Source organism: Paramisgurnus dabryanus, chromosome 5 (assembly GCF_030506205.2).
Source record: "Paramisgurnus dabryanus chromosome 5, PD_genome_1.1, whole genome shotgun sequence".
NCBI lineage: Eukaryota > Metazoa > Chordata > Actinopteri > Cypriniformes > Cobitidae > Paramisgurnus > Paramisgurnus dabryanus.
The window spans coordinates 37641141-37667661 of NC_133341.1; the positions used below are offsets into that span (position 1 = coordinate 37641141).

A 26521-nucleotide genomic window follows, 5' to 3' on the forward strand; every position below is an offset into this window, starting at 1 on the left:
AACAAAACAAAGCAAAGCATTTATGTTACAGGCCTAGGCAGATGTGTATGCACATTTAACAATATCTGTATTAATTTTGACTCACATATACCTGAGCAACTTTACATAAATTAGAAACAAGGTGGACACTGAGTTTTGTTTGTAATAGAAACAACCAGGGCATCTGAATTATGAAAAGCGTATTTATTAAAAATGAAATCTGTGGTATTTTACATTTAGAGCACAAAGACTAAAACAAACAAATACTTCAGCCTTCATGCTCAACTAGACGCTGTCGTGTCTCCAGAATGATCTCCTCCATCACTTCTGGTTTCAGGATATCTTTAATCTACAAGGAGACAAAGAGACGAACATTTAAATGGGAACAGCAGAGGTCAACAACATGTTTGACAAGAGACAAACAGCAACTTTACCTGATGTGAAAGAGAAGACTCATAGCAGTAAAGCACACTTGTGTCGTAAAGCAAAACCTTATGAGCTCCCAGAGCCAACAAACAATTCCTTAACCTAGAAATCACCTCCCGATCCGACAGGGACACGGGCTAACAGAGCAAAGAGAAATGATTAGGATGTATTTACGTGAATATACAGTCCAATAATGTTATGATGGGGGTCTCACCTCCATGTTGGTGAAATATCCTCCAGCCTCCTCGTCCAGCTGACCTGGTGTAGGATACAGCCACACATAGCCATTGTTTCCCAGTATGATGGAGGCGCCGCACGGTAGATTGTGGAAATGAGTTTTCTGTCTCTTCACTAGAGATGGTGATACCAGCACAAGCACACCTTGACCCAGCTGATAAAACACGACACATACACCCTTACTGGACTTATATGTATGCATAATGACTAATAGTGCAGACATAAGAAGCGATTTTCTTACCTTCCCATACTTCAAACTGCGAGTGTGCAAAGAAAGAGCACCATCAGAAAATATGGACTGAACCTCTGCCTGTAAAAGAAATTTAAGAAATTAGCTGGAAATTATAATCAAATCTCTAAACTTTGTTTACGGTCTAACACAGTCTTAAAGGGGACATATCATGAAAATCTGACTTTTTCCATGTTTAAGTCCTATAATGGGGACCCCCGTGCTTTTATCAAATGTGGCTCCCTTGTGATGTCAGAAAGAAAACTTATTATAATAAATCTGCCCCTTAATCTGCACTAGGCACGGGACACTAAAGATTTAAAAAAATCTTGTGAAATGTTGCCTTTAAATATAAAATATATAAATATGATTATTTTATATGCACATATATATTAGGGTATTCATTTAGTAATTAAACGGAAAGTGAAAGATGGTTTGTATATGATGGTGGGTTTTGTGAGGTCACCCAATATAAGGTTCAATTATTGCATTTGTTTCTTTGCAATAACATGCACTTATTATTTGTACACAACATAAACAGGAACAGACATGAACATGAATATCTACACATAATTTATAAAATAAATCTCTAGATACACTGATGAGATCTCCCTCCTGAAGATAATCTCTCATGGCCAATTCATCCTCAGCTGATCGACGTCTCTAACAAAACAAAACATAAAGAAATAAAACTAATTTATACAGAGGACCCTTTATACAGTAAGTGCTTTGGTAAAAATAAGGTGATATGAAGTGACAGAAGTAATAATAATAAGATATAAAGTCAATATAAATAATCACTTTACTAACAGCAATTAGAAATCATTTACACTCACAACAATATGTCACATCTATTGCTTTCTTTCTTTCTTTGGCCGGTAGATGTGAAACAACAGGACTTAAAGATTTGCTGACTTTGTGGCTGTACATTATCATGTGAAATGTGTGGATGTTTCTCACCAGTTCTCCTCCAGGTAGATTGACTGAAGACAGCAGTAATACAGAATCCAGTCGAGAGTTTGTTTCCACTTTCCATCGTTTTTGCTGCACCTGAATGATGAAAGAAAAAACATCAGAAGAGCTTCACAAACAAAAACATCCATCAGAGATATCAGTAAACATCACAGACCTCTGTAATTCTGCCAACAATCACATCACCAACTTCACCGTTGTATCTAAAACACCGAGAGAACATTAAACAGTCAAAACCCAGATCATGGCTTCACAGACTTCATGAAGGTTTAGTCATATTAACCTGGTCTTGAGTGGCTTCACACAGATGAGTTTATTAACCCGCTCTACTTCTCCAGCAACTGATGCTGTGAGTCTATCTTCATCCATGTATGTGCCATGACCTCTGAAAAACAAACATCATCATCATCCTCATCATACAGTATGTGCTTTTACATATAGGCTGCATCTTAATCAAATCAATTTAAGTTACCTCGTCCTTAGATAACAATTACGGGCAAAATATATCATCACACCCAGTGTTCCAAAGTTTTCCTGTAGACAAGCACTCACCAAATCTAATATTTACTCTCCGATAGATTAATTAATTTCTACACATTTAACTAGCTTAAGTTAACGTTACTGCCTTCATTTAGTTCACTTTGATAGTGATGAACATTCATCAGAATCAAACTACATTCCGCAAAAAGTTCCTCACTCATGTTTTACCTCATGAACCCAGTGTCAGATGTGATGACTTCACCAGGTACCACCAGGCGTTTATCGTCATGTAACTGTGATGCTGTTAATGAAATGTGTTTATGAACTGCTGGTAATCTCATCTCTGCCGCCATGCTTTCACGCCACACCGATCCAAAATGGCGGAAACCATTCAGTCTTTCAAAATAAAAGCCCCGAAAGGAATCCAAGAAACGCGTGCGTCCAAATGTCACGCTAAATTATTTATGAAATTTCATTCATTATGTTGTTTAAATAAACGGTTTAATGTAGTGACACGCATGTGCGCTTTTGTTTTGTAATCTTTACGTAAGAGTCTTAACGTCCAGCAGGGGGAGTCATTGCATTTTTTCATTATGGGGTCTTCTCTTCTCATGAAACACTGAATCAAGTACGAGCATTTGAATGAAATGACAGCTATTTCTGATGTTCTTCCTTTTCTTTAAATTAATAAAATGTATTGTAGTTGTCATCAATTCAGTCACCCTTTAAAAAAAGATCATAAACTTTCAGACAATTATTAATTACACCGTTTCGTACACATTGCTAAAATAGTTATAGTTTGACTAAGCCTAGTTAATTTTTACAGTAATTATCGTTAATGGACATAATATAAAATAATTATTCATTGTTTTTCCTTATGTCTGTATGCATTTGAAGATGGATTTTAGCCTTTACTGAATGAATGCAGGTAATGTGGGATTAATTATTATAATATTAGTGTGTGGACGTGGTCACAGGTCTGTTTCCGGGGGGCGTGAGTGACGAATCAATATTTGTTCATCAGCGCAGCCTTACACTTTGCAGAAACCAAACCATCGGTTATAATCGGATCTGCATTCTGCGCTACAGTTATATCAGGCAGTATAATGAACACTGTTAAAGGTTTCGGTAAAGCGCTCGTCATCATTACTGGCGCGTCACGAGGTTTCGGTCGGGCTCTGGCTCTGGAGATCGCGGGTCGTGTGGATGCCGGTTCGGTTCTGATTCTGGCCGCCCGATCAGAGGACCGACTGCAGGAGCTACAGACTCATCTGTCCCGCGACGCGTCACAACTGACGGTGCGCTGTGTTTCTGCGGATTTAGCGCGTAAAGAAGATATAGAGCGCGTTCTTACTGAGGTCAAGGAGACGCAACGCGCGGATATTGATCATCTGCTGCTCTTCAATAATGCAGGTCATTAAGAGTAATTTATCTGAGTCTTACAAACATTCACAATGGTACGTTCTTCAAAGCTGGGGACAAACTGACAAAGTGTCTGAGCTGTCTGTAGTATAAACAAAAAATCAATGGTTACAATCATTTATTAAAATATCCTTTTTTTGTGTTTGTCAGAAAAAAATTAACTTATACATGTTTAAAACAACATGATGATAAAAAAAGTTATTGCATAATTTGTATTTTTAGGTGAACTATCCCTTTAACAGCTGATGTTTAATAATGGTATTGGAAAACATTATAATGTTGTGTAACACCTGTACACGTGCACAACACATTGTCATGTTTTATAATGTCTGATTGTATTTTGTGCACTCAGGGTCTCTGGGCGATGTGTCCCGTTATTGTCGTGATTTCACGGATGTGGATGAAGTGGACTCATTTCTCTCCTTTAACGTCAGTTCTGCGCTCTGTTTTACCGCTGGAGTTCTGAACGCCGTTCCGCGGCGCGCCGGTTTGACGCGCGTCATCGTTAACATCAGCTCTCTGTGTGCGATCAAACCGTTTGCCTCGTGGGTTCTGTACTGCACCGGTAAAGCTGCTCGTGAGATGATGTTTCGTGTGCTGGCTGAAGAAGAAGCGGATCTACGAGTCCTCAGCTACGCACCCGGTACACAACATCACAACCAGAACTAAACTTAGTTGTGCTGTCAATTATTTGCTCTCTTTCTGCACTAAATGGCAGTGTCGTGGTTGGATAGTGCAGAAGATCCCCTTTTGACATCAAAAGGGAGCCATATTTCAATGAGCTATTTTTCCACATGTTGCAGAGAATGGTTTACCAAAACTAAGTTACTGGGTTGATCTTTTTTAACATTTTTTAGGTTGATAAAAGCACTGGGGACCCAATTATAGCATTTAAACATGAAGACAGATTTTCATGATATGACCCCTTTAAATATTAGTGTAATCGATTTTACTCTTCTAGTTTTTTTTTACATAGATTTGATTTAATGTTAAGTGACAATAAGCACATGTAATTAATTCTGCATAACAAACATCTGCATCAATTCTTTTGTCTTTCTTGTCTTGTAGTTTGTGAGTTCTCTGAGTCTTGATGTTGTGATGTTATTTTTCACTGCAGGTCCTCTGGACACAGACATGCAGCTGCAGGCGAGGACCATCAGTGCAGATAGCGGCATAAGGAGCGCATGCAACAATCTGCATGCTCAGGGTCAACTGCTTACCTGTGAAGTGTCTGTCAATAAACTCATGAAGGTTCTGAGCGAGGGGAACTTCACGTCTGGAGCTCATCTGGACTTCTATGATTTATAAAAGCATTTGCTTGACAATTGTGCCTTGACTTTAATTACGTTTTATTTTTTTATATATTAGGGACCAGTAATGTTATCAGAAATGTCTGATCAAATCTTTCCTCTAATTTCCGTTATATATATTTTTTATGTCAGAAGATCCAAGCCAGTATATGCGAGACACTTAGACACATCAGCTGTGCTGTTTATTTTGTTTTAAATGTTTTTATAATAATCCTCCATTTATATATATTGTACAATTTTTCTTAAGAGGCATTTTCTGTATTCTGTTGATCATTAGGACATTAATGTATTTGTTTGTCTGCAGATGGAAGAATTTATTAAAGAACTGGAGTTTAAAGGGCACCTATTATGCAAAATCCACTTTTACAAGGTGTTTGGACATAAATGTGTGTTGCCAGTGTGTGATCACAACAACCCCACAATAAAAAAAAACTACCAACTCCTTATTTTTAATCCCCATTAAACCAAAGCAGTCTTATTAGATATGCTGTTTTGAATCTCTTATCAATGTGAGGTCACACTGATAAAGCCCGCGCATTACAGTCCTGCATTACCATAGTTTCCACCCTTAGTGAGTTGTACTCCGTCCACCAGATATTATTGTCTCAGACTGTATTGATCAGATCTATTTGAACTGAAAGCGCTCACTGTCTCTGTTGGTAAGGACCATAGACTGGAAAAAAATATGGACGTAGTGTTCGTGAAGAGCTTTTTTGAAGACAATAGTAGGCGGTGCCATCTTGATTACGGGTCACCGTGAATCACTTGCGGATAACTACAAATGTGTAAAGAGGCAGGACATGGGTGAAGCTGAGGTGGCTGGTTGCTGAAACCACACCCCCAACTCAATGGTAATGACACCCGACACTCAAGTGGCCACACCCTTAATTATAACTTTAAGGTTGAATATAATTTAAACGGATGAGTTTCTTCACCCCCTCACAGTTGTCATTAAGAGCAAACTTTGCTACTGTATACACACCAAAAACACTTGTACCAGGCTGTAATAATATTATTTGCTGCTGTAAAGTTGGGCATTTTAACACAAGGGTCTATGGGATTGACTCACTTTTGGAGCCTCTAGTGGCCAGTTGATGAATTGCAGTTCAAATCACTTCTGTGTTGGCTTCATCAGAGAGATCAGCAGGTTGCCCTCTTGGTAAGGAAGTGAAGTGAGGAGCTGTAGCTCATTTGCATTTAAAGGTACAGACATTAAAACAGCGTGTTTTTGCTCCCACTCAAATAGGGTCATTTTGTACATGCTATAGTTAATGATCTGTGAGGTATTTTGAGCTGAAACTTCACACACACACATTCTGAGCACACCTATATAACATCTTGTAAAAAGGTCATAATAGGTGCCCTTCAAAATCAGTATACCTGCAGAAAGAGACAGTGTCTGTCAGTCTTCCCATATATTCAAGGCATTTGATCATGAAAAAGATGTTGAATCAATTGAACAAACAATGTATGCATGAATCCAGTCAAGTTAACAACTCAACTCTGATATATCTCATATATTTGCCTTAAACCATGAGTAAAATTTCTCTCCAACTTTATACTTTTTGTAGCGTAAGGCTGAGAAAAACTAAGAAAACAGGATTTTTTTACTCTTGTCAACCTCACTGCCTTCACTGTACCATCTGCATTCCTGTGTTCACTGACGTCGATCAAAGACTATTGGCAGAATTGTTTATTCAGTACAGTGGGGGTTAAAGATGGTCTTCTGATTGGTCAGTTTAAATGTACTGTTTCATGTTGGGTTTAGTCACATGGTCAAGGAAAGGGAATGTTGGATAAACTTGGGGGCCTCATCCTCCTTCGGGCTGCTCTTCAATAATACAACAGTTAATTACATTTACATTTAGTCATTTAGCAGACGCTTTTGTCCACAGCGACTTACAAATGAGGTCAACTATAGAAGCAATCATAGCAACAGTTTGTCAAGTTACTTTCACTTACTTTAACTTAAGTCTTTGAAATAACTGCAGGACTACAAATGAGGTGTTTGCTGAAATTTTGAAATACTAATAGATTATTTTTAAAGACAATAACTCACTATAGCATTGAGTTGTACGTTTGCAGATTGTTTATATGTACAAACAGTTCCATCACTCACTAAAGAAAAGAAAAATATCAAAGAAAGATTATTAGGTGAACTTTGGTTAAAATCAGAAGAGGAAAGCATCAAATATGTTTAGGTTATTAGCTGGATCTGTGTAGTTAATTCTGTTGGAAACAAATGTTTATTTCAGACTCAAAGAAGTCCTGCAAAAAGCATAAAACATATATGTTGTGACCCTGATCATCGGATCCTGACCACACCCACAGCACTGTTGCTCCAACCAATGACGTGAGTTCAGGGTGGGGCTGACCAATGGAAGATGAGGGCAACATATAAAAAAACTTATTTGAAATGTTTGCAGTTCTGTTCATTGACACTGCTGGTACAAAAATGATAGATATAGATCTTGTGTTTGCGCAGATCCTGTTGATTGACTGCAGGATCTGTGTTGACGTCTGCTGGTTTCTTCTCTCCACGTCTACTGTAAACAGAAGAGAAACATTACACAAGTGTTTGGAAAGATGAGACTTTTTCCACACATTAATCACAGTCTGATCTTTGTATTCCTCATGTGACACATCAGCTGTGTTTATAATCTTCATTATTTATTCTTTCAATCTCTCTTCATCAGTTATCACTTCATGTAAATGAGCAGCAGTAGATCTTGAACTCAGTTTAATGTCACCTCATGATGAGCATACACAGCTGACGGACACAAATAGCTCCAGCAGGCACGGATGACAAACATCTCTGAGCTTCCTTCATGCTTCTCTTCAGTTTCCCAGGACAGATAGCAGCGCCCCAGCACATGAACATCAAGTCTATTTTTGGTCGTGTCAGGGAGGTTGGGCAGGGGAACGTGAAGGTAAGCTGTGGTAACGCTGTGAACAGATCTTCCAGCAGCCGGAGCAGACAGCAGCTCGTGTCAGGATGACCGTAGGAAAGATGGATCCGGTGGAAGTGTTTTTGGCCGGAGAAAAGGGCCGTGGCCTCCGTGCTACCAAAGACATTTCGACAGGAGAAGTTGTGTTTTCTGAGGCCAGCTTCGCTGCTGTTGTGTTTGACAGGTAAACCGGTGCACATACGGGTGAAATAACACCTGGTGATGATGTCATCAGTGTCTCATAGCTGACACATGACTTCTGATAGTTTGGTAACTGAGAAAGGTCACCTGCTGCTCTGTGTTTCTTTGAGTAACTGTAAATTCGTGCCAGCACTTTTAAACTGAAGGTGCCAAAAACGCTTCTTTGCAGCAGTGCCATAGAAGAACCATTTTTACTTCTCATAAGAAACATTCAGTCAAAGGTTTTTAAAAGGAGCGATATCTTTTTCCACTATATGGACCTTTTGTACAACACAAAGTTTTTTTATGAAAGAAGCCTGATAATGAAGCTTTAGTTTTAAGAATGAAGTACTCTTTTGCTTTTGGGCATGAATGTTTTTTATGGTGGCAGATTTATTTGGATGAACGAATTGCTTTCTGGTTAAAAAAAGCCCACATTAACAACCCAAAACACACAACCCCTTTTATTTCCATTACTAATGTGAAGATGATGAATCTGTATTGTACAGATGATGATGTCATACATGATGAAATACAATTTCTCAGATTACATCATCACCACTTATGTTTGTGAATGTGTTCTGTTTGTTTTAGTGCTGTATTATTGTGAACGTTGGTTGGGGTCTGTAATCAAGATGTTGTGTTTAAATGTTAAATAGGTGAAATTCATTCTGTCAGTAAAACATTCATGTGTCTGTAGATGTTTGTTGGCTGAAGAAGTGACTCGAGAAGATATTTCAGATGTTTGTCTGTAATGTATAGATGTAGATCTCATGTGACAGATCCCAGTTTCAACTCCATAAAAAGTCAAGAGACTCTGCTGTCATCTGTGGTCGCAGGGCAAAAAGCAGCCAAACTCCACAACTTCAGTTTATTTAAACACAATCACACAAGTCTGGAAAACAACAGCTGGCTTTAACCTGAGAGATACGTGTACTTGGTGACATCATCTGCTGTTGTGTCATCTTATTATAGATGATGATGTCATTCATGCTTGTGAGGTCACCACACACTTCCATACTTGTATTAATAATTAATTAATTAATTATTCATTCTTAACAGCATTCCAGCATCTATAGAATGCCACAGGGGTGATGTATTTTTATAGGATGGGACACTGGTTGCCTCACAAAAAAGCTCATTCATTTTCCCCATCAAATTTTGGATTATCGCAATAAAATCAGCTCTGTTTTTAACAAAAGTTTATGGCATTTGCACATTTTGTTAAATTTCACAGATGAATTCAAAATTTATGAATTTTAAAGTGTAAATGCATTTAGAAATATCAAAAAAATGTATTTATTGCAATGTTTTTGAAGTTGTTTATAATCAAGACATGACTGTCAGCTAACATCGATCTAAATCTCTAATATAGCTGTATCATAGAAAATACTTCAATATCAAAATTTAATAAAGAGAAAAGAATCACATCTGATGTTTAAGGTGAATAAAACAGCTTTGACAACCGACTTACTGGAGTTGCTTGTATGGTGTTTAATAAAGCAATTAGCCCCAAGAGCAGAGGTGGAAAGTAACGAATTACATTTACTCACGTTACTGTAATTGAGTAGTTTTTTTTGTGTATTTTTACTTTTTTGAGTAGTTTTTAAAATCTGTACTTTTACTTTTACTTAAGTATTTTTTATTTAAAGAATTGTACTTCGCTACATTTTAAATCATATCCGTTACTGAGTAAAAAAATATTTTAAAAAGCAAGGTGATAAAGACGCGCAACGGATGTAAATGGGCGGGGCTCGGGGGAACGCGCAAAAAGAACCATGGAGACGGACGAGACAGGCGCGTGCTAATGCACACCCGCCTCAGTTCAAATCTTATGAAAGAAACCCCTGGTCATAAGCGACCACTTTCCACTGACGCGAAGCGAGTGTTTCATTTCTATGAAAGGTAGGATTCATGCTCTTAAGTACGAAATTCCACGACGCGTTTTTAATACCATGCGCATTATCAGTGGCGGATTTAGCAAATTGGGGGCCCTAGGCGAAGTTATTTTTTACTCCAAAATGAAGATGGAAAGCAGAGGTCACACAAAGTGCAGCACTACACAAACCAATAGAGAATAAGTCAATGGGGCAAAAACAGCCACGAACAGTAAATGAGGGAGAAATAATTTAAATCTGATGCTGCACAAAAACTAGCAATGCATCAAAGCCAATGTTGTTACTAATCTTTCACATACCCAAGACTGTGTTAAAAGGTTTTAAAAAATCCAGTCTACAATCACTTTATATTAAAACTATGTTTTCTTTGATGTTTTCTTCACAAACATAACAAAAGGGTTGTGAATTTTACCACAGTGTATTGCTGAGTTTTTGAAAAATGTCAAAGCATTTTCCCAAAATATGTGTCAACATAAGATTTTTTCACCAAAAATCATTCCATATGCTGAAGGTTGTGGCCAAATTAAGACTCAACAGCACCCCATAGTGGACGAAAACATCCCCAACATAACATCAGCAGGGCTCCAGACTAACATTTGAGAGAGGTTGCACTTGCCTCAATTTGGTGGCACCAGTCACTGGGTGGTGAAAAACAAAAAATAAACACTAAAACTAAGTCCAAACATGTTTAATGCATTAATAATTCATTAAAACCTAAGTCCAAACAAGTTTAATGCATTAACAAATTAATTACAAGTACAAATAATTGTATACTTTATATACATATTTTTTTTTTTACTTTACCATACTTATTATTTTTAACATATATTTGCCTTATTGTAAACCATTAAACTTACAATCAACTTTTTATTACTTTGTTGTAAAAGCTTTAGGCTACTTTAACACAGACTTGAGTAAAGAAACGACATTCTTGTGCTGTAATCACTACAAAATGTCTCCATGCACTCTGAAGATATCATTTGGCCAGGACTTGTAATCTAAGGTACTGAGCACAATGTATTACGTTTTTTCTGACTTCTAGCGTGAATACGCAGTGTACAGCGCTATTTTTAGGCTTTCATTGATTAAACTAAAGCAGCTGATCTCCGCCTCTTTTATTAGTGTCATTTTGCGAGCGTGTGGAGGTTGTGGGGAGATTATTTCATCAACTGTGCTGAAATATCAGAGAAAGCTCTTACATACACATAAAAAAACACTGTGCAGCATTGTTAATTACAACACCGGACTCTGACCAGTGGCGTGTTTACCCACCACGCAAACCACGCAATTGCGTGGGGCCTCGCGGGCTTGGGGGGCCCCCTAGTGGCCACAAGGTGTGCGAAAGTATGTCACGTTTATTCAGACCCCGAATCTAAGGTACGGATAAAGCACGCGCGAGCGAGAGATGTGCGAGTATGCACGTAGAATAATATTTGCGCTCATCCTCGCGAGGGCACATATAGGCTACTTCATGAGCGAAACTCTACGGGAAAGCGCACCTCTGCTCATCGCGCACAAATGCAGTCACACAAGTGCTGGAATGAGCGCTCGCTTGACTCTGTGCTCTCGTAACTGCACAACATTCACTCGATGGTCAAATTTACTTTTAAGACTTTGGGCTTCACACTTGTGATTGGTGGTTTGGTTTGATGACACGCATCTTTTGTTCCACACTCATACAGGTATAAACATGATAAAGACACCACGCAGGGGTTTAAATCACGTCGAAAATACATACATCATATTCTGTATCTCATCATTGTCATTAAAATCTCATCTTTAGTGTATGTCTAGTCTATATGCTTGTTGTATCTCACAGTAAGTTTGTTTTTGCAATATGAACATTGAGTTTTATGTGATTCCCATCCATGAATTCAAGCAATAACCAACTTACAATGTTGTTTGCTGGTGTTTGTTAGTTCAGTTTGTTAGATCAGTATGAATCTTAATCTAATGCTTCCTCTTTTTCCTCATTTAGTTTTTTTAAGTAAGATTTCAGACACTGAAGTTGCAGTTTTAATAACATTGTTTTAAATACATCCTATAATGCATTTGCAAGCAAAAGATATATCTGAGAGGGGCATGAAACATTTTTTTAAACCAATAATTTTTGTCATACCAAACTAACAATTTAGTGTTGTTTTAAGCAGTGTAAAACAAAATAAACCCGGTTAATATATATATATATATATATATATATATATATATATATATATATATATATATATATATATATATCTCACTTAATTTTTTATACTGAATATTATTGTTGTGCAATTCAAATGAAAAACCTTGGGCAATGCTGGGGCATGGGGGGCCCCGGTTCTTGGACTTTGCAAAGGGCCACCAAAATGGTAAACACGCCACTGACTCTGACATCACATAATATTAGTTCGCGTTATTTTAAACCCGTCATTTCTCCCGAAAACGAAAGCAGACGCTCTCGCCCGCAGTCTCCATAGACCACCCCTCAAAACAATCAGGGCAGAAGCGGTCGAAAGTGGACAAAAGAGACGGGTTTGGAGAGGTGATATGCACCTGAGCTGATAGAAAGGCGGGGGAGCGGGCAGCAACAGGAAGAGTGACTGAATGCTTCGCAGACGTAATCGCCTGCGCATTATATTAATATAATTGTATTTAAATTTCACAGTCCAGCCAGTGCGACATTTAATAAAAAAATAGTCATAGGCAGGGAAAATACTCGCAAAATGCGACTATTTACTCGCAGTCTGGAGCCCTGTAGGGTTACAATAGTTTTTTTCTGTAGTAACATTATTTACTTCACCACAAAATTATTTGTATCAATGTAGGGCTATTACTAGCCGGTTGACTTACCAAAGCCCCATTTTCGCGTTTATATTTGTCTTTAAGTCTCTGTTCATGTACTTTCCCAGTCCCGTGTCACTTTGTGTTTATCTTTCGCGCCGCAGCACGCACCGTTATGGACTAGTCCATTTCATTGTGAAAGAAAGGGGTGTTAGTGTTTAGTGACAGAACATGAACTGGACATTTTAACTACTATTTCAAAGTTTCAACGTATTTCTTAAGAATATTAATACAATTTACAATGCTTTTGAAGTGTTCGTGATGATAAGGGTTTTATTTATTTATGTAGGCTATTTATTAGGTTGGTTGGGGGCCCCCCTAATTTGACCGCTGGTGGGGGGCCCCAGGCGGCCGCCTACCTATGCCTCTATGGTAAGACCGCCTCTGCGCATTATCTTCCGAGGTCTAGCAGCTTCGCGTCAAGTCAAACACGACTTCAAAACGTCCTCGAGAATGCGCAGGTCATTAGACATTGCAGAGAGAGAGAGAGAGAGAGAGAGAGAGAAGAATTAAGGTCATCAGGTCCCCATGTCAGGGAAGTAACAAGATAATAAACGTGTCAAATGTATGACACGGCACTCATCTCATTATATGCTCATTTAAAATATAGTTTAATAAAATAATGTATGTTACCAGCAATACATCAATTGATTGTATTTACAAGCTGCTGACCACCTTCAAAAGTGCATAACTCACATGTAAAAATCATTAAACAATTCCATAAATGTTTCTTACTTTAAAAAGCTTATTGCACTTTCATTGTAAAGATGTTACTACAATTAAACACAACTAGTTTGAGATGTATATTCCCTTGTCGTTTTTGAACTATACTAGAATCCTCCACCTCATCCCGCTGTAAAAAAAGTAACTTTTACTCTGAGTAAAGTTAAAATGACTTACTTTTTACTTTTACTTGAGTAGATTTTTAGACAAGTAACTTTACTTTTACTTAAGTAAAAATTTTTTAAAGTAACTTTACTTTTACTTGAGTACAATATTTTATTACTTTTTCCACTTCTGCCCAAGAGGCAGTGGGTAACCAGTGCATTTTATAACAGCTAAGGGGCATTGTTAGGCACAACGTGAAGAAGAGTTCCTAAAACCCCTTAGCTGTTATAAAATGCACTGTAACACCACTGCTTCGTGGGGCTTATTGCTTTTATAAAACGGTTACTACATATGCATAACAGGAATCCATAAAATAAAACACAAATAAGTTGGTATTAGTACAAATATTACTCTTCTCCCAAACAAAGTAGTTTCTCAGAATCAAGTGTGGCTGAAACAGAGGGCAGTTCTCAAGCAAAACAGACGCAGCAAAGACACAATGAAAATATGATTTAAGACTGTGGTGTTTATTTTATAAATCAACATTCATCTAATTTATACATTAACATTTATATCGTAACTGTTGAAGTGATCAAATATGCTTGGAAGCATGCTGAACTCTTTCCCATTCAGCTGGGTTTTTTTTAAGTTGCCACCCAGATTTAATTTAATGTCTTCCAAAAAAATTACCTTCTTTAAATAAACATAAAATATTGAATAAAAGAACAGGCTCCACTGTCAAAAAACCAATTTCATTGTATCATTTGTTCTCTTATCACCTCTCAAAATTATCAGCTAAAAGCGAAGATAATTAAATTTTTGTGAATAACTTTTGTAAGAGATCAGATTCAGAGCCTGATCAAAATGTACACAATGTTTTTAGTGTTGAGTGAATGATCAGTGCTTAAGTTGGGTAAGATCGCCGCCCATTGGATAGCGGAAATATGAATTTGAGGTAGAAACTCCTCAGGGAACGTTTTCTCTTTGTTGACAAGATGACTCAACAATATTTATTGACATTTATCTGGACATCGCCATAATGTGCAATTGTAGAAAAAAAATATGATTAAGACTGTGATGTTTATTTTAATAAATCAGTACATAGCAACAGTGCGCAGTGATACTTATGTAATGCGGTCTGAACCGTGGGGTTACCGGGGTATTTTATCACAGCTGAGAACGCATCAGAATGAAGAACCAGAACGGGCTGTTTTATAATCATCATTTTGGGGGGGACCACCCTCAGATGGGGGGACATGTCCCCCTGACCCCTGGGAGTCTTTCTGACAGATTGACATATCTTTGGAGGGGATCATCTTAACATCAGGGTCAGATTTATGTAAACGCACAGCAGATAATATACATACAGAAATGATCTGTAAGAAACTCATCTGTGAAATTTTTTTGTTTTGTTCTAACTGCAGTTATTAATCCAGGATTCACTGGACATTGGATTTTTTAGGCTTAATGGTTTGACCTCTAAAGGAACATCTGTAAAATGTGTTGTGTTTGTTAAATAAAATGATTATAAGACAGCTGTGTGTGTGTAATGTTGACACCTGTACATGTGCTGTCAGTCTCTCTATGCAGGTTTGTCACGGTTGTTTTCGGCGTCAGTTGAACCCTCATCGCTGTGCCCAGTGTCAGTTTGCCCACTACTGCGACCGCACGTGCCAGCGCGCCGCCTGGGACGAGCACAAACAAGAGTGTTCTGCCATTAGAAAGATGGGAAAGAAACCCAATGAAAACGTGCGGTGAGTAAAATCACAGGTGAGAGAGACAATCTCTCATTCTACATGATTTCCAGAGATCATTGGATCATTTCTTTTATTTGTCTGCTAAATTCTTTTTAATTGTGTCTTCTTCAGTCTGGCGGCTCGTATCATGTGGCGTATGCAGAAGGACACTGGCGTCATCTCAGACACTCAGCTCACCACTCTTGACCTGCTGGAGGATCATTTGTCTGATATGTCTCCTGATGAGCTGAAGGAGCTCAAAGTCGATGTGCAAAGCTTCCTTCATTACTGGCCTAAGAAGAGCAAGCCGGTGGGAGAGGATTACGTGGCTCATATCTTTGGTGTGGTAGGTGTCGTTTTATTGACAGGATTCAAACTGCAGATGTCTTATTGAGATGAGTAAGAGGCTTCTGTCTTCTTCAGATTAAGTGTAATGGTTTTACAATGACCGATCAGAGAGGTCTTCAGGCCGTTGGGGTTGGTCTCTTTCCAAACCTCTGTCTGGTGAATCACAACTGTTGGCCAAACTGCACCGTCGTCCTGAATCACGGCAAGTGAGTTTGTGAGATGATTTATAACTCAATATCAAGGGTAAAAATCAATCTGTTTACAGAGAGAGATGCTTGTTAAAAGGACTTCTGGAGTGTTCTGAATAAAAGTGTGTGTCTTTAAATATTCAGTGTGTGTGTTTTTGTCTTACAGTCAAACAGCTCTGGATACTGCGTTTCACTCGAACAGAAGGTGGGTCTCTCTCAACAACATCACATCTGTGTCATGATGACTCTATAATACACAAACATTAAGAAAACCTTTATTAGATGTTGTGTAAAACAGCACAACGCCATGAATAATTCAATCTTAACTGATATGTTTTTGGATTTAGTTTAGCATTGTCTTACAACATTGTTGTGTGCATGAATATTTCATCATCCTTCAGATTCTGCTCTGGAGATTCTGGAGAAGATTAGAGATCTTGAATGTTGCTCTCTGTATATAACACATCAAATAACACACCAAAGGGCGATGACATGCTTTATTTCATTTGAAACTATCATTCTCTTTGATTATACAATTCAATCAATTGTTTGAGCTTGTATTCATTCAGAAATTACTTTTAAATATTTATATCTTCATTCAATTAACTCTTGTGCATTGTTTAAATTCACTACCCTTTCATGTTGTTTGTGGATAAAAACATCAATTCAAACACTTTTTTGCATAAATCTATTAATCAACCTCAAAACTGATCAAGACTACTAAATGTTTACAAAAATTCCAGGATTTTAACTTGCCACGTTCATAAATGATGTGACTGATTTGGGAAAAAACACAAAATGACAGATTTTTAGTATTAAAAGTGACTGGATATTTTTTTAACCTTTTATCATAGTCTTGGGCATGTCAAAGATTACTTAAAACATTGTTAGTTTTTGTGCAGCATCAGATTTAATTTTTTTTCCGTCATTAACTGTTTTGCCCCATTGACTTCCATTATGACACCAAAATCTGATGCTGCACAAAAAACCAACAATGCATTAAAGACGAGTAGTTTTTGATAATTCTGATCAGGAGTCAGGACTGAGGTTGATTAACAGATTTATGCAAAAAAAATTAATCTGATACATTTTTACATCAGTTTAATTTATTGGATGTTTTCATCCTGAACATAATGAAAGTGTAGTGAATTTGCCCAAGGTGTTCTGTTGAGTTGTCGAAATATTTAAAAGCATTTTCCTAAAATATTTGTCAATATCAGATTTGTCACCAAAAATCACTCCATTTGTTGAAACACAGAGCCCAAAACCTCACCTTGAAAATCATTAATTACAGACCATCATTTAAATTAACCAGTTGAACCATGCTGACCATGTTAATCTGGTTAAAACAGTGTGTTGTCTAACAGTATATTGGAGAGTCTTTCTTTTATTTCTATACACTTCAGTCTTGATAATGAACTCATCGTCTATCCGTGTCTCTTGTTATTTCTCATCTGATGTCAGGATTGAACTGCGAGCTCTTGGGAACGTCTCAACAGGAGAAGAGTTGACTGTCAGTTATGTGGATTTTCTGAACGTGTCTAAAGATCGTCAGCGTTTGTTGAAGCAGCAGTATTACTTTGACTGCAGTTGTGATCACTGCGCTCATGGAGTTAAAGACGATCTCATGACTGCTGTCAAAGAAAAGGTTTAGATCAGTCATCATCAACATATCATTCAAAAAACACAGAACATTTATTTCTTGATAAATCTTCATTATGTAATGAACGAGTATAATGTGAGAAGTCTGGTTCATGAATTAATCCTTTATGTGAGATGGATCCATTATTTATTCAAGTTGTTTGTCTTTAGGTATCATCCGATGCGGTGAAGCAGGTGACAGATTTTAGTATCCAGACTCTGAAGAAGATTGAAGAAGCTCAAACTGAGGGCAACTTCCGTGAGGTAAAACATCTGCTCAATATCAAACACAAACTCAACGATATATCAAACCCTCATGTGAGTCAAGTGGATTTCTATTCCACAGTTGACTGATATAAAACCCAATCAGTCCTGTTTGTTTCTTTATAGATGATTAATGATAAACCTTTCAAGACAGAACCAGACAGTGAGATCTGAGATGGTTTGGTTTAGATAGATGTTTGAGTATGTCTGTATTTCTGGTCTCTGTTATCTTCAGTTTTATCTGTGGTGGTCTGTTCATATTTGAGAAGGGCAGAATATTGATGAACATGGACCATTCATGAATGCTTTGATTTATTGATGATGTGATGTTCTGCTGAAGGTGGTGAAACTCTGTCATGAGTGTTTGGAGAAGCAGGATCCTGTGTTTGAAGACACAAATCTTCATGTGCTGCGTCTCCTCAGTAAAGTCAGTGAAGTTCTCAGCTTTCTCCAGCAGTTTCAGGAGGCATCAGGATACGCTCTCAGGATGGTGAAGGGATACGGGTCAGTCTGTGGAGGATTATAGAAATATAGTTCATAAAGTTAAAAATACACCATCTTTAATTCCTTATTTTTCCATTCTTAGTAAACTCTATCATCCCAACAATGCCCAGCTGGGAATAGCGATCATGAGATCAGGAGTCACACACTGGCGTGCAGGTTTAATAGAGATCGGTCATGAGCTGATCTGTAGAGCGTTTGGTATCCTGATAATCACACATGGACCACACCATCCAATCACACAAGACCTGGAGGTGAAGCACCAGCCGCACTCCCTACCTGATTCAATACATGATTCAATTACATTAAATACATGATTCAGTAACATGATCAGTGATTCAGTAACGTGATTCAGTGATGTAATTTAATAACATGATTCAATGTCATAATTCAATATAATTATTCAATACAGTGATTTAGTGATTTAGTAACATAAATCAGTAATGTGATTCAATAACATGATTCAGTGGCATGAACATCATCACATACACACAAATGAACATTTAGATCTAAGGGTGTATGTATACAGATAAAATAGTTTTTAACCTTATTTGTTTTTAGTTTACCATTTTACAAAACTCATTTTCATCAGTCCACCAGAGTAACATATTGAGCTTGACAGGATCTTTATGAGTTTAAAGATACTTTAGAAGCTGATGTAAGTTGTGTAATTTGTGTTTTTCAGACAATGCGTGTGCAGACAGAGATGGAGCTGCGTTTGTTCAAACAGAATGAAGAGGTTTATCATAACATGAGAGAGGCTGTGTTGAGCCAATGACACTTGCTGGAGATTAACTCAAAACAACAACATCATGATCATGAATCTAACAGAGACATAACGCTTCAATCTGCCTCATTTGACTCTTCATAATAAAGGCATTTTGATCAAATCACATTGTCATGTTTTGACTGAAACCAGTTGAGTTTGTAAATATACATTTACATTCTGTCTTTTACTTTCAAATCAAAACTGTATGTAAACAGATGTGTCATAAACTCTGAGTTAGTTTCATCAACATCATGAAGAAATGTTCCAGATATGAGTATTATTGGTAAATATGATTTCATAATAACACAGTTTTATCTCTTCTAATTCAATTCAATGTTATTTATATAGCGCTTTCACAATTGGTGATTGTTTCAAAGCAGCTTTACATTAATAGAAGCAAAGAAAAGCACAGAAAATCCACAGATAGCACAACATAATACAAGATAGCACAGCAGCTAAATTTGCTGTGGCTATGAATCAACATTATAAGCGAGCGTATTACTAGTATAATGTACAGAAGAGGGTGCTAAGTTAAGCCCAAGAATGCTGCCTCCCCGGGTTGAAAACCCCCCTAGCCGGGGAAGTAGAGGGAAAAACCCTTGGTAGATATATATACAGCGTAGGGGCCGTTCACATGTAATGCAAGTGTCACACAGTGATGTGGTTTAAGTCAGCTCGGTTCCAAAGAGGCTAACTATTGCTGCTTAAGTGTATTACATATAGTTAAGGATTTTATCAAATTTGTGTGCCTAGGGCGAGTCTATGTATGGGGCCCCCCGTCTGATCTTTAGAACGGAAAAAGAAACTCGTTTGACTAAGGCCAGAAGCCCCACTGCCGTCGGTAATACTAATGTACAGTGGCAAACGGTTCTGTATGAAATACTATTCTCAAGATCATGGGTAAAAGCCAAAATCGCAACCCGACCATATGTGCCAAATTAAGACTCAACCGACTACTAATTCGAAGTTTCAACATATTTCTTAAGAATATTAATAACATTTACCATGCTTTGAAGTGTTGACAAAAATGAGGTTTTAGTTTATTTATTTATTAGGTTGTACAAACTAGCTATTGTGAGATGAGTACCATTACTAAAACAAATTATGTGAATGCCTTGTTAAAGAGAAAAGTTTTAAGTCTAGATTTAAAGGTATCAACTGTGTCTGATTCTCGGATATTGGTTTGTAAATCATTCCAGAGCTTAGGGGCTAAGTAGGAAAAGGATCTGCCACTTTTAGACACTTTTGATATTTTAGGGATAATTAAGAGACCAGAACTTTTAACTAGCTGAAGCTTGTTTACCTGATTTGCATAGCATCCCCTGAGTAACGAGTTACAATAGTCTATTCTAGAGGTCATAAAAGCGTAGATAAGCTTCTCTGCATCTGATGCAGACAGCATATGGCGTATTTTTGAGATATTTCTAAGATGGAAGAATGCTGTGCGGCAGACGTTGGAGATATGACTATTGAAGGATAAATTTCTGTCGAACATCACACCTAAGTTCTTAACCATGGAAGTTGGCACCACAGTGCAGCCATCTATGGGCAACTTGTAATCTGTCATATTATGTTTGTAGTGATTCGGTTCGATAATAAGTATCTCTGTCTTATTGGAGTTTAGCATAAGAAAGTTATGTGTCATCCAGTCACTTATATCACTAATGCAGTTAGTTAGCTTAGCAAACTGGTGGGTTTCGCTGGGATGTGACGAGATGTAAAGCTGGGTATCATCCGCATAGCAGTGAAAACTTATGTTATGTTTCTTGATAATATCTCCTAGCGGTAACATATATAACGAGAATAGGATAGGGCCTAAAACTGATCCCTGCGGTACACCGTATTTAACTAGGGAGTGATATGACTTCTCATCATTTACATAAACAAAGTGATAGCGATTGGTTAGATACGATCTGAACCAGGATAACGCCTGACCTCTGATGCCAACATAGTTTTCTAGTCTATTGAGTAGGATTCTGTGATCTATTGTGTCAAAGGCTGCACTAAGGTCTAGTAATATAAGAATTGAGATTTCACCACGATCGGATGTTAATAGGAGGTCATTTGTAACTCTAAGCAGTGCTGTCTCTGTGCTATGGTGGGGCCTGAATCCTGATTGGAACTTTTCATATGTATTATTATTCGCTATGAATGCGCGTAGCTGGCTTGCAACTACTTTTTCTAATATTTTAGAAAAAAAAGGTAGATTTGAGATTGGTCTAAAGTTATTAAGATCTCCCTGGTCAAGGTGTGTTTTTTTAATGAGCAGTCTAATAACTGCTAGTTTGAAAGCTGTTGGAACGTAGCCTAATTCTAGAGATGAGTTAAATACATTTAGTACTGGGTATGATACTACAGGGAAAACCTCTTTGAGTAATTTTGTGGGAACGGGGTCTAATATACAGGACGATGATTTAGATGACGTTACTAATTTAGAGAGCTCTTCTATTGTAGTAGCTTTAAATGACTCAAGATGTTCGTATGGTAATCTAGTGGTAAATGTACTATTGTGTAGAGCAGTGGTTCCCAAACTTTTTCAGCGTGCGGCCCCCCTTGTGTATAGTGCATTTTTTGCGGCCCCCCGAAAGAAAATTTATGACAAAAACAGTTTTAAAATGTAATATTTTGATTAAACAAAACATAAAAAATTATACCAAATAGTGCTGTTGGTTAGTTGGCTTATTATTTTTTAGGTTTAATTACACAGAATTCATGATAAATGAATGTATTGGTTTGAAAACCACTGGTGTAGAGTGTTGGCTGCTTGTGTAGCTACGATGTTTTCCCTAATAACCGTAATTTTCTTAGTAAAGAAGTTCATGAAGTCGTTACTATTCTGTTGAAGTTTACTATTGGATTTGTTCTTTGTTTTTTAGTCAGTTTCGCAACTGTGCTAAAGAGGAAACGAGGGTTATTATGATTTTCTTTAATAAGATTGCTGAGATACGTAGATCTGGCAATTTTTATAGCCTGTCTATAGTGTTAAACACTCTCTTTCCATGCAGCACGCCATACCTTTAACTTTGTGCTTCTATAACTTCTTTCCATTTTTCTAGCTACCTTTTTAAGTATAATAAAAAGTTAACACTATGAGTTACAGTATGACTGACTAATAGAGAAATAGCAAATGTCTCATTCATAATGATGCCTTAAAAATGAATGAAATTATCATTAATACAGACACAGGGTCTCATTAAAGTTCCTCAATCCTTTATAAGAGATGAAACACATTATAGACTCACTGTTAACACAGAAACTTTCTTCCTTTTAGTCAACTGTGTAACAAAAAGTCCTGATGGTTTGTCTGCTTTCCGGCTTTACTGTGCTTTTATATTACTGTATCCCTCCTCCTTGAAAAAAAATATTAGCCTACTGTGTTTTTTTTTACAAAAAAAGTGCAGTAGTTACATTATTATATCAAGCTATTAATAATCCTGTTAAATGAATCCTGCTGGTATTCATCAGCACAAGACACCTGTAGGATGAAATGATCAATACATTTATATAACATTACTTTAAAAAGTTGTGTTGGGTCCTGTACCATCATGAAATAATGCTGCACGAGACAACTCGGAATGTCAATTTTCCCACCTCCAACTCGGAGAAACGTCTGGAACAGCGCTTGTAGTTGGACATCCAACCTCGAACTCAGAACAGATCGATCAATTACGACCTCAGAAAGACATTCAATTTGATTCCAGGGAGAGTTGCGCGGAGCAACCTTGAAACGTAAAGACAAACTTTTAAGTACTTCAACAGCACGAAATAATATAAAAGAAAGTATTTTCTGTAAGTTTGTTACTAAATTCAAACAATATACAACGTTTTGCCCTATTAAATATAGCGTGACGACGTGTGATTGACTGGAATAGAGGTAGGACTTTTAAAGTGGAGGTAGGACTTTTAAAATCCCACCTCCGACTCCGTCTCGTACGCGGCGTGATGACGTCGATTCCCTTTGGTGAACCCTTTTGCGAACGAAGAGTCGTATCTGTGAAGTGGCTTAAGTATTGTGGAAAGACTCGTTAAAGTGTCTTTCAGAAGTGCATCTACCCCGGCGGGAACGTAACACAGAGTGAGTGCAATAAAAGTCTGGCACAGTGCTCTGAATGCGGAAATAAAAATAAAACTACATTTCCCAGAGATAAAGACACATTTCCGCTTCCACTCGTGTGCTGATGTGAAATGGATTCGATTCATTTGGATCATGATCTGAATTCATATCTGTTCGTGACGTCAGAGTTCAGTTCAAAGTCCTAAGAGACTTTCTACAGAAACATCGGTCACAGGTATTTATATTCGTTCATCTTCTAATGTCATTTTCTATTGAAATACAGCAGCAGGGCTATCATTTACAAACAAGTACATCTAATATCATTCACTCAGAGGGTAAACTTACTGAAGAACAGGAACATAAACAAGTATTCAAATCTTTTTCATTGTACACTGCTGCTGCTGTCACAGATGAGGTCAGGGCTGAATGTATAGAAGTCACACACAATTATAATTTACTCATCTCTTTCAGATGTTTAGGACTTCCTTTCTTCAGTAATGAATGAATGTGATTAATTGCTTATCGGAGGTTTTCACCTCCATACAGAAGATTACATGACAGCACTTTAATATCAATGTTTGCTTTGTGTTCATCTGAGTTAAGTCAAATACACATGGAATGAGTGAGTTGTGTTATTTTGTGTGTCCTGATGTTGTGTTCAGGTGTGAAGCGATGCTTTACTGCAGCACACGTGGAGGTGTTCAGGGTTGGAGTTTCAGAGATGTGCTCTTCTCTGGATACGCTCCAGATGGAGGAATGTTCATGCCAGAGACGATCCCATCACTGTCTCCTGAAACACTGAGATCCTGGAGACATCTGTCCTATCAGCAGCTCATGTGTGAGATCTGCTCCCTCTTCATACCTCAACACGAAATCCCATCACATCATCTGAAGGGTGAGACTTTTGTTCTTAGGAGGCTTCATGTGTAAAAATCTGATATCTCTCTGACTGTTTGTCTGTACAGATCTGATTTCAGAGGCGCTGTGTAAGTTCTCTATAGCAGAAACAGTACGGATAGTTTCACTGAAAGACTCTCTGTCCATCCTGGAGTTATTTCATGGAGAAACTCTGGCATTCAAAGACCTGGCCATGTCCTGTACCGCCCAGTTCCTGAAATATTTCTTGCACAAAGAGAAGAAGCGGGCTATGATACTTGTAGGTATGAAACGAGACGCCTCCCATCTGAACTGACGAGTTAAATCTGAGTTAGCATTTAACTCCATCTCTCTTGTCTCTCAGGTACGTCGGGCGATACGGGCGGCTCGGCCATCAGAAGCATCTTTGGTTTCAGTGATGTGGACATCGTGGTGGTGTTTCCTCGTGGACGCATCACCAAAGTTCAGGAGAGACAGATGACAACCAGCATTGCAGATAACATTCATGTGTTTGCAGGTAAAGCATAAATGAAACTCCAGTATTTCATACGAATCTGAATAAAGATGTAACAGCAGTGATTGTTTCACAGCGGACGGGACGTCTGATGACATTGACGTTCCACTGAGGAAACTCTTTGCGGATCCAGATTTAGTGAAGCGTTACGGTCTCATGAGTCTCAACTCTGTGAACTGGGCCAGGATTCTGCTGCAGTTACCTCATTTCCTGTTTGCATACCTGCAGCTCTGCACTCTGCAGCCGGACGCAGACGCACTGCCTGAGCTGGAGGTCCTGGTGCCCACTGGAGGAGCTGGAAATATTACAGGTCATCTTCATCATCATGTGTATGTGGGCTGATGTAAAAACATAAATGTCAAGAACATATCCAGGTCATATTTCACACCAGAATCAAGAAATTAAATGATTTGGGTTTTTTATTGTTAAGTTATAAATCATTGTGTCATTACGCCAATCTCTCTGTATCATATTTCTCTCTTTCTCTCTCTCTCTGTTGTAGCTGGATGTATCTTGAAGAAGATGGGCGTTCCTCTTCGACTCGTCGCCATGGTAAACTCCAATGATATCCTTCACCGTACGGTCCAGAGTGGAGATTTCTCTATGGCGAGTGATGTTAGGCAAACTCTGGCTCCTGCCATTGACATTCAGGTGCTGCTATCTTCCTCTCACCTTTATTAAACTTGTTATTAAAGCGTTTATGTGTAAATAAGAGTGTAATGTTCACAGGACCCATATAACATGGAGAGAGTTTTCTGGCTTCTGTCTGCTGGAGATACTGAGATGGTTCGAAGTGTAATGGAGGAGTTTCAGAAGATCCATAGAGTCGCTCTTCCTCTGACACTTCATAAGCAGGTGTGAACTAAACCTTATGTGTCTGCCTGTCGAGACGATGTTTTCTCTTTAGCTTCATGTGCATGTTTAACAGGTTTATAACATCAGCTGGCTCCTGTACTGGAAGTTCCTGTGTGTTAAAATGTCATTGCTGGACTGATCATCTCAGTGACTGGTATGCTGATGTCTATGTTCGGGAGTTCAGTAGGTTTTGATGATGTGTATGTGTTTGATTCAGGTGTGTGAAGTCTTGTCATCAGGTTCTGTGTCTGATGAAGGAATTCTTTACACCATGAGGAGATGTTGGCAGGAGAATCATTATCTCATCTGTCCTCACACCGCTGTGGCTGTTTGGTATCATTATAACCGAGCCGTCACGCCAGGAGTTAACAGGTTAGAAACAATTATGCACATGATTTACTGTTGTTTATGTACTAGATGATCATGTCTGTCACTCGTCCAACTAAACCTCATCCTCAATCAGTTGTTGAAGCACATTCTTGCTTTAAAATGAAAATAAATCTTTTGATCTTTTTGTCAGATGTTGCATAGCGACAGCATCACCAGCCAAGTTTCAGGAGGCGGTGCATCGGGCCGGTTTGACCCTTGACCTCCCTGAAGACGTGCTTGCATTAGAGACAATGAAGACACGATATAAACCTCTGGAAAAATCTGAGGACTGGGAGACCAAACTGAGACAACACATAGAGCTCATCGGATCAGTGAGAGATCGTGGAGAAACATTTTACCAAAAAAAGACAAAAGATTTACAATCATGAAGTGATGACTTTGAAGTGTTTCAATTAAACTTTAAAAAAAATTTTGGCTTTTATGCTTGAACAATTCAGAGCCATTTTAAATTGTGAATAAACTATAAGTACGTTTATCTGTGTGTGTATCCATGAAGGCTAAAGTTTACTAGGTTTTATTGTGGTATGAAGATTAGTAGAGTTTGGACTTTGGTTCAGGTGAGCTCCATATGCAGAGCAACAGACTATAATCCGTTTTGATCCATTATTATTATTATCATCCATGATCTCTCACACACACTTTCTTCAAGA

General features: G+C 37.9%; 4 protein-coding genes across 4 annotated transcripts; 3 read left to right on the forward strand and 1 right to left on the reverse strand.

The window, feature by feature from the left end:
- Positions 1-164: 164 nt before the first annotated feature.
- Positions 165-2712, reverse strand: exosc2 (exosome component 2). Its single transcript, XM_065284046.2, has 9 exons — positions 2552-2712; positions 2127-2228; positions 2001-2046; positions 1832-1921; positions 1469-1534; positions 884-952; positions 620-796; positions 414-542; positions 165-328 (listed from the first exon to the last, which is right to left on the reverse strand). Exons 1-9 carry the CDS (start codon positions 2674-2676, stop codon positions 248-250), a joined length of 885 nt encoding a protein of 294 aa, XP_065140118.1. The 5' UTR covers positions 2677-2712; the 3' UTR covers positions 165-247.
- A 612-nt stretch (positions 2713-3324) lies between these two features.
- Positions 3325-5397, forward strand: spra (sepiapterin reductase a). Its single transcript, XM_065284037.1, has 3 exons — positions 3325-3736; positions 4098-4388; positions 4863-5397. The coding sequence occupies exons 1-3, from the start codon at positions 3430-3432 to the stop codon at positions 5051-5053; spliced, it is 789 nt and encodes a 262-aa protein (XP_065140109.1). The 5' UTR covers positions 3325-3429; the 3' UTR covers positions 5054-5397.
- Positions 5398-7915: 2518 nt separating this feature from the next.
- On the forward strand, positions 7916-19303 carry smyd1a (SET and MYND domain containing 1a). Its single transcript, XM_065284023.2, has 10 exons — positions 7916-8187; positions 15313-15489; positions 15604-15817; positions 15895-16025; positions 16174-16212; positions 17472-17655; positions 17820-17912; positions 18253-18416; positions 18499-18667; positions 19099-19303. The coding sequence occupies exons 1-10, from the start codon at positions 8051-8053 to the stop codon at positions 19189-19191; spliced, it is 1401 nt and encodes a 466-aa protein (XP_065140095.1). The 5' UTR covers positions 7916-8050; the 3' UTR covers positions 19192-19303.
- Positions 19304-22815: 3512 nt separating this feature from the next.
- thnsl2 (threonine synthase-like 2) lies at positions 22816-26450 on the forward strand. The gene is made up of 9 exons (XM_065284021.2): positions 22816-23471; positions 23899-24131; positions 24202-24396; positions 24477-24629; positions 24703-24936; positions 25129-25277; positions 25356-25481; positions 25699-25853; positions 26002-26450. The coding sequence occupies exons 2-9, from the start codon at positions 23909-23911 to the stop codon at positions 26237-26239; spliced, it is 1473 nt and encodes a 490-aa protein (XP_065140093.1). The 5' UTR covers positions 22816-23471; positions 23899-23908; the 3' UTR covers positions 26240-26450.
- Positions 26451-26521: the final 71 nt, after the last annotated feature.

What these genes read in the sequence shown, in the direction of transcription:
- exosc2 (XM_065284046.2), bottom strand. Translation starts at nt 2,676, where the DNA reads ATGGCGGCAGAGATGAGATTACCAGCAGTTCATAAACACATTTCATTA. An exon ending in GTGAAGCCACTCAAGACCAG is followed by an intron (nt 2,047 to 2,126) that starts GTTAATATGACT and finishes TCGGTGTTTTAG; the next exon opens with ATACAACGGTGAAGTTGGTG. An exon ending in AGTCTTCTCTTTCACATCAG is followed by an intron (nt 329 to 413) that starts GTAAAGTTGCTG and finishes GTCTCCTTGTAG; the next exon opens with ATTAAAGATATCCTGAAACC.
- spra (XM_065284037.1), top strand. Translation starts at nt 3,430, where the DNA reads ATGAACACTGTTAAAGGTTTCGGTAAAGCGCTCGTCATCATTACTGGC. An exon ending in GCTGCTCTTCAATAATGCAG is followed by an intron (nt 3,737 to 4,097) that starts GTCATTAAGAGT and finishes TTGTGCACTCAG; the next exon opens with GGTCTCTGGGCGATGTGTCC. An exon ending in AGTCCTCAGCTACGCACCCG is followed by an intron (nt 4,389 to 4,862) that starts GTACACAACATC and finishes TTTTCACTGCAG; the next exon opens with GTCCTCTGGACACAGACATG.
- smyd1a (XM_065284023.2), top strand. Translation starts at nt 8,051, where the DNA reads ATGACCGTAGGAAAGATGGATCCGGTGGAAGTGTTTTTGGCCGGAGAA. An exon ending in GCTGCTGTTGTGTTTGACAG is followed by an intron (nt 8,188 to 15,312) that starts GTAAACCGGTGC and finishes ATGTGCTGTCAG; the next exon opens with TCTCTCTATGCAGGTTTGTC. An exon ending in AGGATGGTGAAGGGATACGG is followed by an intron (nt 18,417 to 18,498) that starts GTCAGTCTGTGG and finishes TTCCATTCTTAG; the next exon opens with TAAACTCTATCATCCCAACA.
- thnsl2 (XM_065284021.2), top strand. Translation starts at nt 23,909, where the DNA reads ATGCTTTACTGCAGCACACGTGGAGGTGTTCAGGGTTGGAGTTTCAGA. An exon ending in GCGGGCTATGATACTTGTAG is followed by an intron (nt 24,397 to 24,476) that starts GTATGAAACGAG and finishes CTTGTCTCTCAG; the next exon opens with GTACGTCGGGCGATACGGGC. An exon ending in TAACATTCATGTGTTTGCAG is followed by an intron (nt 24,630 to 24,702) that starts GTAAAGCATAAA and finishes ATTGTTTCACAG; the next exon opens with CGGACGGGACGTCTGATGAC.